The 13,726-nt window shown below is 39.6% G+C and overlaps 1 protein-coding gene across 3 annotated transcripts in view; it reads right to left on the reverse strand.

Annotated features, from left to right (window-relative positions):
• Positions 1 to 6,251: 6,251 nt before the first annotated feature.
• The window catches only part of banp (BTG3 associated nuclear protein), a 218,101-nt gene continuing 210,626 nt past the window's right edge, over positions 6,252 to 13,726 (reverse strand). For all 3 annotated transcript variants that reach the window (XM_060837653.1, XM_060837654.1, XM_060837652.1), the window contains one exon: positions 6,252 to 7,120. In XM_060837653.1, the coding sequence (XP_060693636.1) occupies positions 6,992 to 7,120 (129 nt within the window). In that variant the 3' untranslated portion in view covers positions 6,252 to 6,991. The remainder of the gene's footprint in view (positions 7,121 to 13,726) is intronic.

A 13,726-nucleotide genomic window follows, 5' to 3' on the forward strand; every position in this document is an offset into this window, starting at 1 on the left:
GAGGATTGATGAGGGCAGAGCAGTAGATGTGCTCTATATGGACTTCAGTAAGGCATTCGACAAGGTTCCCCATGGGAGACTGATTAGCAAGGTTAGATCTCATGGAATACAGGGAGAACTAGCCATTTGGATACAGAATTGGCTCAAAGGTAGAAGACAGAGGGTGGTAGTGGAGGGTTGTTTTTCAGACTGGAGGCCTGTGACCAGTGGAGTGCCACAAGGATTGGTGCTGGGTCCTTTACTTTTTGTCATTTACATAAATGATTTGGATGCGAGCATAAGAGGTACAGTTAGTAAGTTTGCAGACGACACCAAAATTGGAGGTGTAGTGGACAGCGAAGAGGGTTACCTTAGATTACAACAGGATCTGGACCAGATGGGCCAATGGGCTGAGAAGTGGCAGATGGAGTTTGATTCAGATAAATGAGAGGTGCTGCATCTTGGGAAAGCAAATCTTAGCAGTACTTATACACCTAATGGTAAGGTCCTAGGGAGTGTTGCTGAACAAAGAGACCTTGGAGTGCAGGTTCATAGCTCCTTGAAAGTGGAGTCATAGATAGATAGGAGAGTGAAGATACTGTCCTTTATTGGTCAAAGTATTGAGTACAGGAGTTGGGATGTCATGTTGCAGCTGTACAGGACATTGGTTAGGCCACTGTTAGAGTATTCATGCAATTCTGGTCTCCTTCCTATTGGAAAGATGTTGTGAAACTTGAAAGGGTTCGGAAAAGATTTACAAGGATGTTGCCAGGGTTGGAGGATCTGAGCTACAGGGAGAGGCTGAACACGTTGGGATTGTTTTCCCTGGAGCGCAGAGGCTGAGGGGCGACCTTATAGAGGTTTACAAAATTATGAGGGGCATGGATAGGATAAATAGACAAAGTCTTTTCCCTGGGGTCGGGGAGTCCAGAACTAGAGGGCATAGGTTTAGGGTGAGAGGGGAATGATATAAAAGGGACCTAAGGGGCAAATTTTCACGCAGAGGGTGGTACGTGTATGGAATGAGCTGCCAGAGGAAGTGGTGGAGACTGGTACAATTGCAACATTTAAGAGGCATTTGGATGGGTATATGAATAGGAAGGGTTTGGAGGGATATGTGCTGGGTGCTGGCATGTGGGATTAGATTGGGTTGGGATATCTGGTCGGCGTGGACGGGTTGGACTGAAGGGTCTGTTTCCATTCTGTACATCTCTATGACTCTATGGAAGAAAGGAAACTGAAATTAAGATGTCACAGCTGGAATTAGCTAAGGTACTGTTAGAAATGAGAAGACTGAAGTTAAAACAGACTCTAAGTGTGGATTCTTATTAGGATCTAAGTGACATAGGCTTTGGCAAGGTCGAGAGTGTGGCACTGGAAAAGCACAGCAGGTCAGGCAGCATCCGAGGAGCAGGAGAATCAACGTTTCAGGCATAAGTCCTTCATCAGGAATTTCCTGTTTGGGTGAAGGGCAAGGCTGTTTGGAGTATACAACACGGGATGTCACTGACACAGACTTAAAATCAGAGGAGGTCAATTTAGAATGGAAATGAGGAGACAGTTCTTCAGCCAGAGTGGTGGGCCTGTAGAATCATTGCCATGGAGCACAGTAAAGGCCAGGACAAGGCAGACATTGATAAATTCTTATCTTGCAAGGAATTAAGTGCTATGGGGAGAGTGCCTATAAATGGAATTGAAATGCCCATCAGCCATGATTAAATGTTGGAGTGGACTCAATGGGCCGAATGGCCTTACTTCCACTCTTATGTCTTATGTACATCCCATTTTCTATCTATGTTGTTGGTACCAATAGGTACAACAACATCTGGTTGCTCAAGCTCCTCTTTGAGAATTTGCTGTAACTGCTCAGAGACATCCTAACCATGGCACCAGGGAGGCAACATACCATCCTAAAGTCCTGAATACTTTCAACTTCTCTATTCTTGCCCGAGTGCATAACCTCCCATTTTCTATACATTACAAGTTTTTTTTCTTCCACTTGCTTAACTGTCCATATCTCTCTGCAAACACTGTGTGGCATCTTCACCATTCATCTTCCCTCCTGTTTTTGCGTCATCTCTAAATTTGGCTATAGTATATTCCCTTGCTTCATTCAAGTCAGTAATAGAAACTGTAAATAATTGTAGCCACAGCACTGACCCCTGTGCACTACACTAGTCACACGTTGGCATATGAAAATTCCTCCCTTATCCCAACTCTGTCTTATTTTAATTAGCCAATCCTCTTTCCATGCTAATAAACTACCTTCAACACCATGGCCTTTTGTCTTACATAACCTAATGTGTGCTACCTTGTTAAACACCTGAAAATCCAAACCTGTAACATCCACAACTTCACCTTTATCCACCTGCTTGTAAAGTCCTCAAAGAATCCGAGTAACTTTTATCAGATGATAATTGTCCTTCATGAAGTTATGCTGAGTCTGCTTGATCATATTAAGTATTTCTTCATGGTCTTCTATTACATCTTCTGTATTAGACTCTTAGCTGCTTCCCAATTTCAGATAGAGTTATAGAGAAGTACAGCACAGAAACACACTCCAGTCCAACTTGTCCATGCCATCCTCAATTAATCTAGTCCCATTTGCCAACACATTGACCATATCCCTCTAAACACTTCCTATTCATATACACATCCAGATGCCCTTTAAGTATTGTAATTTTACCAGCCTCCACAACTTCCTCTGGCAGCTCATCCCATACATGCCCTTTGTGTGAAAAGGTTACTCCTTAGGTCCCTTTTAAATCTTTCCCCTCTCCCCCTAAATCTATGCCCTCTAGTTCTGGACTCCCCCTCCCCCAGGGAAAAGATATTCTCTATTTACCCTATCCATGCCCTCATGATTTTAGAAACCTCTAATAAGGTCACTCCTCAGCCTCCAATGCTCCAGGGAAAACAGCCCCACCCTCTCCCGATAGCTCAAACCTTTCAACCCTGGCAACATGCATGTTAAGCTAACTGCCCCAACCCTCATCTATTTTTGTCTCCTTCTCTCCCTAAATAGGTGTTATATTGGGACCTTTCAAATCTCAGACTTAACCGGAATGTGAGGATTCCTGGAAGATTACCACTATTATTTCTGTAGTGGCTTCATTTAATATTCTAGGATGCATTACATCAGGTCCAGAGAACTAATCGGTCTTTAACTCCATTAATTTCCCTAGCAATTTTTCTCTCATCAGTATTGAAGATCATTGATCATCTTCCTACAGTGCTGGGCATTCTTCCTGATGGCTGGAACTGTACTGATCTGGGTGGCATTCTTTGACCAAACAAGCTTTGGCTGTGTTGTGGCCTCCATTAGTAGCCTCTGGGGGTATAGACGGTCCCTTCAGTGCGCCACCTTACCCAGTAGGACCTCCAGGTCTCTGCTGTCAGTGCGCTGCTGGTTTCCATCTGTCATGTTCAGGGAAAATGTCAGGCACTGTGCTAGGAAGCGCCAGGCTAACAGTGCACAACAGGTTTTTATTGATGACACCTGTACAAAGGAAGGTGGATTCTGGAATATCTGCTTAGTGGGAATTGCTTGGGATAAAATGGAGCCAAAATCAGACATGACAGAAATAAGAGTAGAGAATGTAATTAATATGGGGGGGTTTGGTAAGATACAAAAATTACATGCAATAGGACTCATGGCAAAAATCTCTCAAACCTCAACACAACTCTCATAAATGAAAATAACACACGAAACAAACGGAATTATTTCATCAAAAGAAGTGGAAAAGCAGAAATTAATAGAAAGTGACATAAGGTTAAGAAAATCTTGAAGTGGAAAGGGAACAAGAAGAAAAAACAGGATGGAAAATAAGGAACATAGAAGGAGATAAAATAACTAAAACTCCAACTAAAAAAAGTTAGGTAATGTATACAACATTAGGTGGCCAAGGAAAAGCTTAGAATAAAGAAGGAAGAAGGAGGTAATGCCTTGGCAGATGATTCAGATTCGAAGGAGGGATTTGACAAAGAATGTGTATTTAGTGCTTAAATGTACTTAGGATGACGTCAAAATATTTTGCTTCATTTGAGGTGGGACTGAGCCAAACTCAGTGACCAAAAGATGTTGGGCTTAATGTTATGACGTCTTTGGACACGTACAGTGTATTCCAGTCTGTCAGTATCGTACTCTGCAGATTGTTCTTCTATCAAAAAGGCAATACTCACTGCTTGAGTTTGTGCCTGAAGCTGATCAGTAAAATTTAGGACAAGAGAAGGAAGCAAATATACTAACGGAGAAAAGTTTGAACCAAAAAATGATTGTGATATAAGGTATATGCTAATATATATTTTAATATAATTCTAGAGCTTGAATTTTGAACTAAAAGCATGTAGAAGTTGGTAATTAGCTTGCAAGGCTTTCTAAAGCCGTTTTGTTTAAAAAGAAAACGTGGGTGATTCTTGGTGAATCAGAATTTGTTTATGTTGGCAGAGATTTTATGAGCAAAAGTACTGTGAAGTGAATTCAGCTTCAAGCTTTGGGAAATGTCTTTTCTTTGACTTAGGAGAAACACCCACAATTTTTGGTTTCAGCTTTGTAAATGCGCTAGTTTAACCTGGACGTACAAAACCGATGATCTTGATGGAAGGAGAACTTGTGGAGTTTGCACATTCTTCCTGTGCCTGCGCGGGTTTCCTCCAAGTGCTCCAGTTTCCTCCCACGGTCCAAAAATGTGCAGGTTAGGTAAAGTGGCTATGCTAAATTGCCCACTGTGTTAGGTATATTAGTCAGGGGTAAATATTGGGTGGATTACTCTTCAGAGGGTCAGTGTGAACATTTTATGGCCCAATAGTCTGTTTTCATACTGTAGGGAATCTAATCTAATTCAAAGCTGCTGAGAAATGAGTTTTCTCAATGTAAGGAGTTTATTTTGACACTTCCAGACCAGAGTAGTTGGTTAAAAAGCTGAAGGTGTTTTTCAATCTGAGAAAGTCTAAGTCAGATGTGTGAAGACTCAAAGAAGAACAATTAGATTCTGAAAAGTGGAAATTGACTAGTAACCCCTTTAGATTAGAAAGAGAAGCAAATTCTCTGCTATTTGAGCACTGCAAAGCTGTTGGGGGTTAAGGAAATTGTATTTTACCATGCATTTTGAAATCTTCAAAGTTGTAGTATATGTAAATAGTTTGGCTCCTATTTGTTCACTTTTTTTGCATAATAAACTTGCCTTATTGTAAAGATCAAATCTATAGCATTGCTTGCTTGTGTTTCAGTGAAAGACTACTTTATTAAATATGATCTATCAAGTCAGACTTCAGTTTGGGAACTGATTTGTCTGGTAATATGAGTTGGGATCATAAAAAGAAATAAAAGTACAAAAATAATGACATAACTCTCTAGGAATGCAGGAAAGATTTTTTCGATAAATGTGGAGTCCAGAACTCAGGGTCACAGTTGAAGGATGGGGGTAGGATATTTAGAAGTGACTTGAGAAATTTCTTCACCAGACAGCAATGAGTTTGTTGAATTTATAACAGAAAGCAGGTAAGGACAAAACATTGAATTTTTTTTAGGAAAAGTTAGATATAGTTCTTAGGGCTAATGGGATCAAAGGGTAACATCAGCTGAGATAAAAGAAAACAACAAAGCAATCAGAAGTATTGATATAACTCTTCAGCTAACAGCATAATAGAATACAGCACCTCATCCCTATGATCTTTAGTTGTGGGCTGCCTTTCTAAAGCGAAAGTGAGGACTGCAGATGCTGGAGATCAGAGCTGAAACTGTGTTGCTTCAAAAGCGCTGCAGGTCAGGCAGCATCCAAGGAGCAGGAGAATCGACGTTTCGAGCATGAGCCCGAAACGTCGATTCTCCTGCTCCTTGGATGCTGCCTGACCTGCTGCGCTTTTCCAGCAACACATTTTCAGGCTGCCTTTCTAAGCCAATTCCATTTTAGACTGGCACGAGTTATATCAGTACATTCTAGAATGTATGACTTGCCTATCAAGGTTTTTCTCACCACTCAAAGAAAAATTTGGATAACCTTTTCAGTGTTATTAATATTAAAATACAATTGGAGTGTTTAGAAATCAAAACAGTAATAACAAACAGGAATGCGCCTTTGCAAATAATAAGGAAAATTCTCTAAATATTCTTCTCCGCATGATTTGTTGGGAAAGCACTGGTTTTTTAGTCAACTGGACTTAAAGTAAAACTGATCCTAAAAGTCATTAAACGCATGTTTCTATGACTAGTGTTATCATCATAGTCTTGGTCGTGTTCCTATTATCCACGTTAAAAGTTAAACACAGTGGTGTCAGTTTCTCATTGATTTAATAAGCTCTTTACAAGAATATTTCCGTAGCAGACAAGTCTTTATCAAGACTGCAACTGTGTGTTTCCTTTATGATGCATGTTAAAAATAACACCATATTGCTGCACCTTAACTAAGCAGTAAAATGTTAATTTACTTCAGGCTGAAAGAACTGGCGGTACTTCACACATCCTTTTCATAATAATTACAACAAATCTCCTTAATTGACTGGCATATCTTCCTCCTAAAATTAGTTACAAAAAGGCTTTACTGGCTTTGCCTAAGGACTTGCAGCTGCAAATAATAAATGAAAAAATAAACTTCCTCAATTCTAGATATAATGTATAAGATTCATAAATACATTTTCTTCAAAGCATCTGTGTAATTCATTTTTTAAACCAAAACACTTCAGTAGCAATTAAGACAAAACTGCAGTTAAACAAGGCCCTATAAAATTACAATGAATAATAAAAGCTAATAGGTTGTTGCACAGATATGTATTTTTCTTATTTCACATGGTTAACAGTTAATCCCAATGTCCACAATAGTTAATCTGAAATAGGAGACAAATTCTTCAAATGATTTCAAGTTTTTCTTTTGTTTCTCAGAGCTGAAATACTTTATTCTTTTGTAATGTGAGGAGCTTCAGATCTTGCTACGATAATGTGCACCTGCAACTTGGCCATCGCTTGCACTGTGCAAATCTGTTTTCTCTGTGCTCTTATAGCTATGTTCATTTGGTTTTAACTGCTGACAGTATTGACTGGCATTTGGATTTGAACAACTTCTCCATTCTCTCCTTGTTGAATCTGGATCGCCCCATGTTCAATTTGCATTTCAGGCTGAATTGTGGCTGCAAGACTTTCAGTGCCCTTAATAAAAGGAGAAATAATAAACATGGTTAAATCAAATACTCTATGAAACAGCTTCCCAAAAGACAAAGTGTACATTCTTGATTCTTTTCTCATTGTATATCTACTTCCTTCTAGGATTTCTATTTTATCTGTTTTATGCTTTTTTTTTCACTCTTTCCCTACATTTTCATACATATATAAAAGAATTGATGTGTTTAATGAGAGATGGTAGGTCAATTTCACATCAAGGCTCTCTTTTGAGGGAATACAGAAAAGCATTTTAGAAGTTTTAAAAGTATTGTTGCTCTCAACCAGACCTATTGCAGCTTTACTAAATAGCAATATGACCAAAATCATGGGCTTCAATCCTTGATGCAACCTCTATTCCCTAGTTATCAACATCAAGCCTGCTGCCACAACTATTTGAAGCTGAAACAATTCTCAGCCTTGGTGTCATAGTTTCCATAAAGATGATTGCCCAACCATGTATTTAAGCAGGACTACCCATTTCCACCTGTGCAGATAAGCCAATCACCATCACATAGCTTGGTACGTAAGTTAATTCCTGAGATGCTGCCTGGCCTGCTGTGCTTTGACCAGCAACACGTTTTCAGCTGTGATCTCCAGCATCTGCAGACCTCATTTTTTACACGTAATTTCACAAACATGTTTAAATAAATTATTTGGGTCATCAGAGCTATTGAGAGAAGCAAATATGAAAACCTATTCCTTTATCATCAACTCTAAGGGGAAAAAAATCCAGTTATGTTGAATAAATATCAGTTCCATTATTTTGGATCTTTAGTCAACTCTTAGTACAAAACAAAAAGAGCTTCTGGTCAGAAAAGTTGGAGTTCAGGAATTTTGCAAACAATCCAATCCAGAAATGAAGCAGAGCTGATTGTGAACCAATGCAATCAAACAAGCCAAATTCCCACTCTATCAGGATATTGGCATGGGTCTGTATTCATCCGTACAGACAATGGGAGTCTGCTACAACTGACAGTAATCTGGGATACATATGCACTTTTTGTTAATTTACAGATTCATCAATCATGCCAAAAGTGGTAGCCGAAAATATATCCAGTATGTGAACTGCAATCAATTCAAATGTAAAAGCATAACATCGTATTTATTCACTTCAAACTACAATTACCCATTCAGTAGACATCTTTATAACCTCTCTTTCAAATAATTTGAACATGTCAACTAGATTGGTAAATTATATTTTCACAAACACAAAACAATTCAAATTCTCCCTCAGGCATGGGACTTATACAGCAGTAGAACCTACTGTACGGAATCATTCAGTGCCATTAAAATCCATAGTTAAAAATCACATAACACCAGGTTACAATCCAACAGGTTTATTTAGAAGTACTAGCTGCTCCTTCATCTGGTAACTGTAGAGTAAAACACAGAACTTACAGCAAAAGATCAAAGTGTCATGCAACAGAAATGATATATTGCCGTTAAGTCTTTTATCTTTTAGAATGGGTTTATTAATATGTAAATCCTAAAATTTTTTTCAAGTTACATTCTTGAGATAACTTAATGTTTTATATAAAAAAGTAATATCTCTGCTCAGACATTGCATTAAAAGGGATGAGGTTAAAGTCTGTTTGTATCCTAATCCTGAGCCAAACTGTTTCTATTTCCAAAGTAGGAATTTATAAAATATTACATGGATTGGCTACCTGCAGATTGTGTGCTTTTTGAACAAAATAGAATGCATCTGCTATTACAATTCTGCAAATGCAAATTCACCTCATAAACTGGTGTGTGTGAGTGTGAGTGTGAGAGAGAGATTGCATGTGAGAGAGTTTGTGTGCACACATGCTTGGTAGACAGTGTGTGTGTGTATGACAGGGTATAAGCCTGTGAGAAGGTGTCTGCGCTGGCGTGTGTGGTAAGAAACAGTACAACTGGGAACACTACAGGTGACTACCGATCGATCCAACCAAGAACACATCAATGAACTAAACAGATTGTCCAAGACTTTTGATCCAGTCCTACATAGTACCTACGCATTCTCCCACATACTCACGTAAGGGATTTCTACTGCCTTCCGAAGATAGACAAAGCCAACACACCTGGTCATCCCATCGTGTCAGGCAACGGGACCCTGATTGCAAACACCTCTGGCTATGTCAAGGGCATCTTAAAATCGTGACACTCTGGGTTTCTTCCAGAAACTCAGCTTTGACTGACTAGTTTGGCTGGGAACATGCCTCCTCACAATGGATGTTTTGGCACTCTACACCAGCATACTTCACAAAGATAGCATCATTGCAACAACTGCCAATCTCTGAGCACCATCCTACAACTCAACTGCTTCATCCTCAACCACAACGTTTTCACCTTTGACAACCAGTTCTTTATCCAGACACACGGTCAGCCATGGGGCCCAAATTTGCACCCAATATGCAAACACAACACACATTCATGCACAACATCAAACAAAATACCTTTACTGTACAGGACCTCCAACCAACACTACATACCATTTTCTTCCTCTGCACCATGATGAGGAGTCACTGAAACAACTACACAGTGATATCAACAAGTTTAATCCTTCTATCAGATTTACCATGGACTACTCTTTAGTATCAGTCTCATTCTTGGACACGCATCTGTATCAAGGATGGGCACCTCAGTCCCTCACTTGACCACAAACTCATGAATAACCTCACAAAGCTGTACTTCTCTAACATCCACCCTAAACATATTAAAACAGCCCCACAGGATCTGTTCAGATGACTAGGAATGTGACAGACACATGAAAGTGCTGAAGGATGACCTCATAAGAACAGGGTACGATGCTCAACTCATCGAGCGCCAGTTCGGACATGCCACGGCTAGAAACTGTAATAACCTCCTCAGGAGACAGACACGGGATGCAAAAGATAGGGTATCCCTCATTGCCCAGGGTGCAGAGAAACTACACCATGTTCTTTGCAGCCTGCAACACATTATCGATGAAGATGTGCACCTCGCCAAGACCTTCCCTACGCCTTCACTTCTCGCCTTTAAACAACCGCTGAACCTGAAACAGACCATTATTCGCAGCAAACTACTCAGCCTTAAGGACAGCGTCGATCACATAACCATACAACCCTGTCATGGCAACCACTGCGAAACGTATCAGAATGTTGACAAGAATACTACATTACACATGGGGACACCACCCACCATGTACGTGGCAGGTATCATGTGACTCAGCCAACATTGTCTATATGCTGCTATGACAATGGGTGAATGGACACCGCACAACAATCACCAGCCAGGGATGTTCCCTCCAGTCGGGGAACACTTCAGCGGTCAGGGACATTTGGCCTCTGATCTTCAGCTGACCATCCTCCAAGGAGGACTTCGGGATACGCAACAACACAGAGTGGCCAAGCAGAGGCTGACAGCCAAGTTCGGTACCCATGAAGATGGCCTCATCTGGGACTGTGGGTTCATGTCACCCTTCAGGTGACTCCACTACACCGTACACACTCTCATACACATTCTCTTACATACTCACGCAGAGTCTCTCTCAGACATACACACATACACCCCCCACTCACTCCAACGCAGACACCCTCTCACAGGTTTATACTCCTTCACAATCATGTACACACTTTACCAAGCACGCAAACACATACTCTCACGTGCGCATACACATACACACACTCTCCCTCTATTCCATGCAGGCACACACACAAATCTCTATGAGGTGAATTTGCATTTGCAGAATTAGAATGTATCTGCAATTACATTTTGTTCAAAAAGCATACAATCTGCAGGCAGTCAAACCATATAACATTTTATAAATTCCTACTTTGGAAATAAAACCAGACTGGCTCAAGATTGGAATCCAGATAGACTCTGACCTCATACATTTAATGCACTGTCTGAGCTGAGAGGTTACTTTTTTTATATAAACGTGAAATTATCTTGAGAATGTGACTTGAAAGTAGTTCTGGGATTTACATATTAATGAATTGATAACTGCAACCCATTCTAAATGATGAAAGACTTAACAGTAATCCAGGTCTGTTCAATATATCATTTCAGTTGTATGACACTTTGATCTTTTGCTGTAAATTCTGTGTCTTACGATCCTACTCTACAGCTACCTGATGAAGGAACAGCACTCCAAAACCTAGTGCTTCCAAATAAAACTTCTTCGACTATAACCTGGTATTGTGTGATTTTGTAACTTTGTCCACCCCAGTACAACACCAGCACCTCCACATCATGATTAAAATCCATAGACTAATCAGTCAGATTTTCCAATACAGATATTGATCTAACTTTCCTTCTATATTAAGCATCACCTTCCATAGAATAAGTACAAAATGAAGTGTGCCATTTAATTCATTGAGTCTGGATTAGCTTTTACACATGCAGTTAGTTCCACATCTCAGCTCCTTCCCTTTAACCTTGCATTTACAATTTTCCTTCAAGTATTTATCCAACTCCCTTTTGAAAGTTAGTGTCTAATCTATAACTATTACCATATCAAACAGTGCATTCCAAATCCTTGGTTGTGCATATGTTGTCACTGGGTTTTTTTAAGCCAATAACCTAAATCTATGCCCTGTGTGATCAATTCATCAACCAATAAGAGGTTTTCCTTACTTAATCAAAATCCTGCATGAGTTTAACATCTCTATTAATTCTCCTCTCAGCCCTTTCTGCTATAAATAAACACAACTTTCCTGACAAGAAAAAAAAACTGCGAATACTGGAAATCTGAAACAAAAACAAAAATATTTGGAGAAATTCAGCAGGTCTGGCAGCATTGCTGCTTTCTCAACTTTCCTGTCTGTGGTTGAAATATATATATTTGTGATTCTATATAAGAGTTAAAAATTCCTCAACAGTACTTCGGTCTGGTAAAATTACAGCCTTTTAAATTTCTTACCCTGCGATGTATGTTGCACAAAAGTGAGAAAATAGGGCAATTTTCAGCATTGCTACTTACAACTATACTTCCAATATCACCAACAGATTGAAACCCAATTCAGGGTTAATATAATAAGGAGGTAGGTGGAGAAATGAAATAAGTCAGAAAAATAGATATTTCTAATCAGTTACTATTTACTTCCATAACATTTTTTAAAATAGTCCATTTTGATCAAAACATGTACCTCTCCATATCAGCATCTTGGTAGTAAAATTTTACATTTTGAATCTTGATAGATGAAAGCAAAATACTGACAGTCTTCATTTCTAATCAGGTAGAAATGTCAACAGCTCATTAACTGATTGTGAAATATGATAAAAAGGAGGTCTAATCTTAGGGTTTTTGAAAGTATTTATTTACCAAATTAGCAGAACCAAATAAGCAAAACAAATACCAAGCATATCGAATACACTTCGATGCACGGTGGCACAGTGGTTAGCACTGCTGCCTCACAGCGCCAGGGACCTGGGTTCAATTCCCGCCTCAGGCGACTGACTGTGTGGAGTTTGCACATTCTCCCCGTGTCTGCGTGGGTTTCCTCTGGGTGCTCCGGTTTCCTCCCACAGTCCAAAGATGTGCAGGTCAGGTGAATTGGCCATGCTAAATTGCCCGTAGTGTTAGGTAAGGGGTATATGTAGGGGTATGGGTGGGTTGCGCTTCGGCGGGTCGGTGTGGACTTGTTGGGCCGAAGGGCCTGTTTCCACACTGTAAGTAATCTAATCTAAACTTAAATCTTATTTCTAACACTTCTATGTCTACCTACACTAATGAAAACAACAACCTGTATTCATCTGATGCATTTTTTCCTACAAATAACAATGTAGCTAGAGGTTGATTATTGTTGGTGTTCAGTGCTGCTATGGAAGACTGAACGGACCAATTCATGGATCTCTGAAGTGCAAACAAGCTTACGTAATGAACTACAGAGCTATTCATTGATTGGATTTAGACACTGACCTCTTACAAGAGGCTGAGAACCCATTTAAAAACAGAAATGTCTTTAAATCCAGAAATCAGCGTCAAGGGCACATCTTTGCAATAGATGGGAATCTCACATCACTAAAGGTGTGTATTTCAGGAAAGCAAAAAATAAAGAATGTACACAGATGACACAAACCACATACTATAGCTTGATTGCAAATGCTGCAATTAACAGAAAACAAATAATGCTTTCAAAAAACTGTATGTATAGGAATGAGTCAGGTAAAAAAAACTACGTATTCTGGTTACTTTCCTCAAACAAACTTCGATTTGGTTTTCTGTTATTAATTAAGACAATAATGCTTGCCTTTCTATGACTTTCTGTCCTATGGGAATTTGAGGAACTACTCATTTTCAATGTATTTTATTCTTCAGTCTGATATCATATGATATCAGCCCATATGAACTCAATGTGCCCGAATGTGAGTTGGATATCCCAACACAAAATCATTTTGTATGGTAAAAGCATATTAACATTGCTCAAAAATGAAATTTAGACTTTTGAGGAACACATTTTTGTGGTGGCACAGTGGCTAGTACTGATACCCCCACAGTGTCAGGGACTCTGATTCAATTCCACCCTCTGTTGACTGTGCAAACTCCACATAGATATTCTCACCATTTCTGCATGGGTTTCCTCCAGGCGCTCTGGTTTCTTCCCACAGTCCAAAGATGTGCAGTTTAGG

This window comes from Hemiscyllium ocellatum, chromosome 17 (assembly GCF_020745735.1).
Source record: "Hemiscyllium ocellatum isolate sHemOce1 chromosome 17, sHemOce1.pat.X.cur, whole genome shotgun sequence".
Classification (NCBI taxonomy): domain Eukaryota; kingdom Metazoa; phylum Chordata; class Chondrichthyes; order Orectolobiformes; family Hemiscylliidae; genus Hemiscyllium; species Hemiscyllium ocellatum.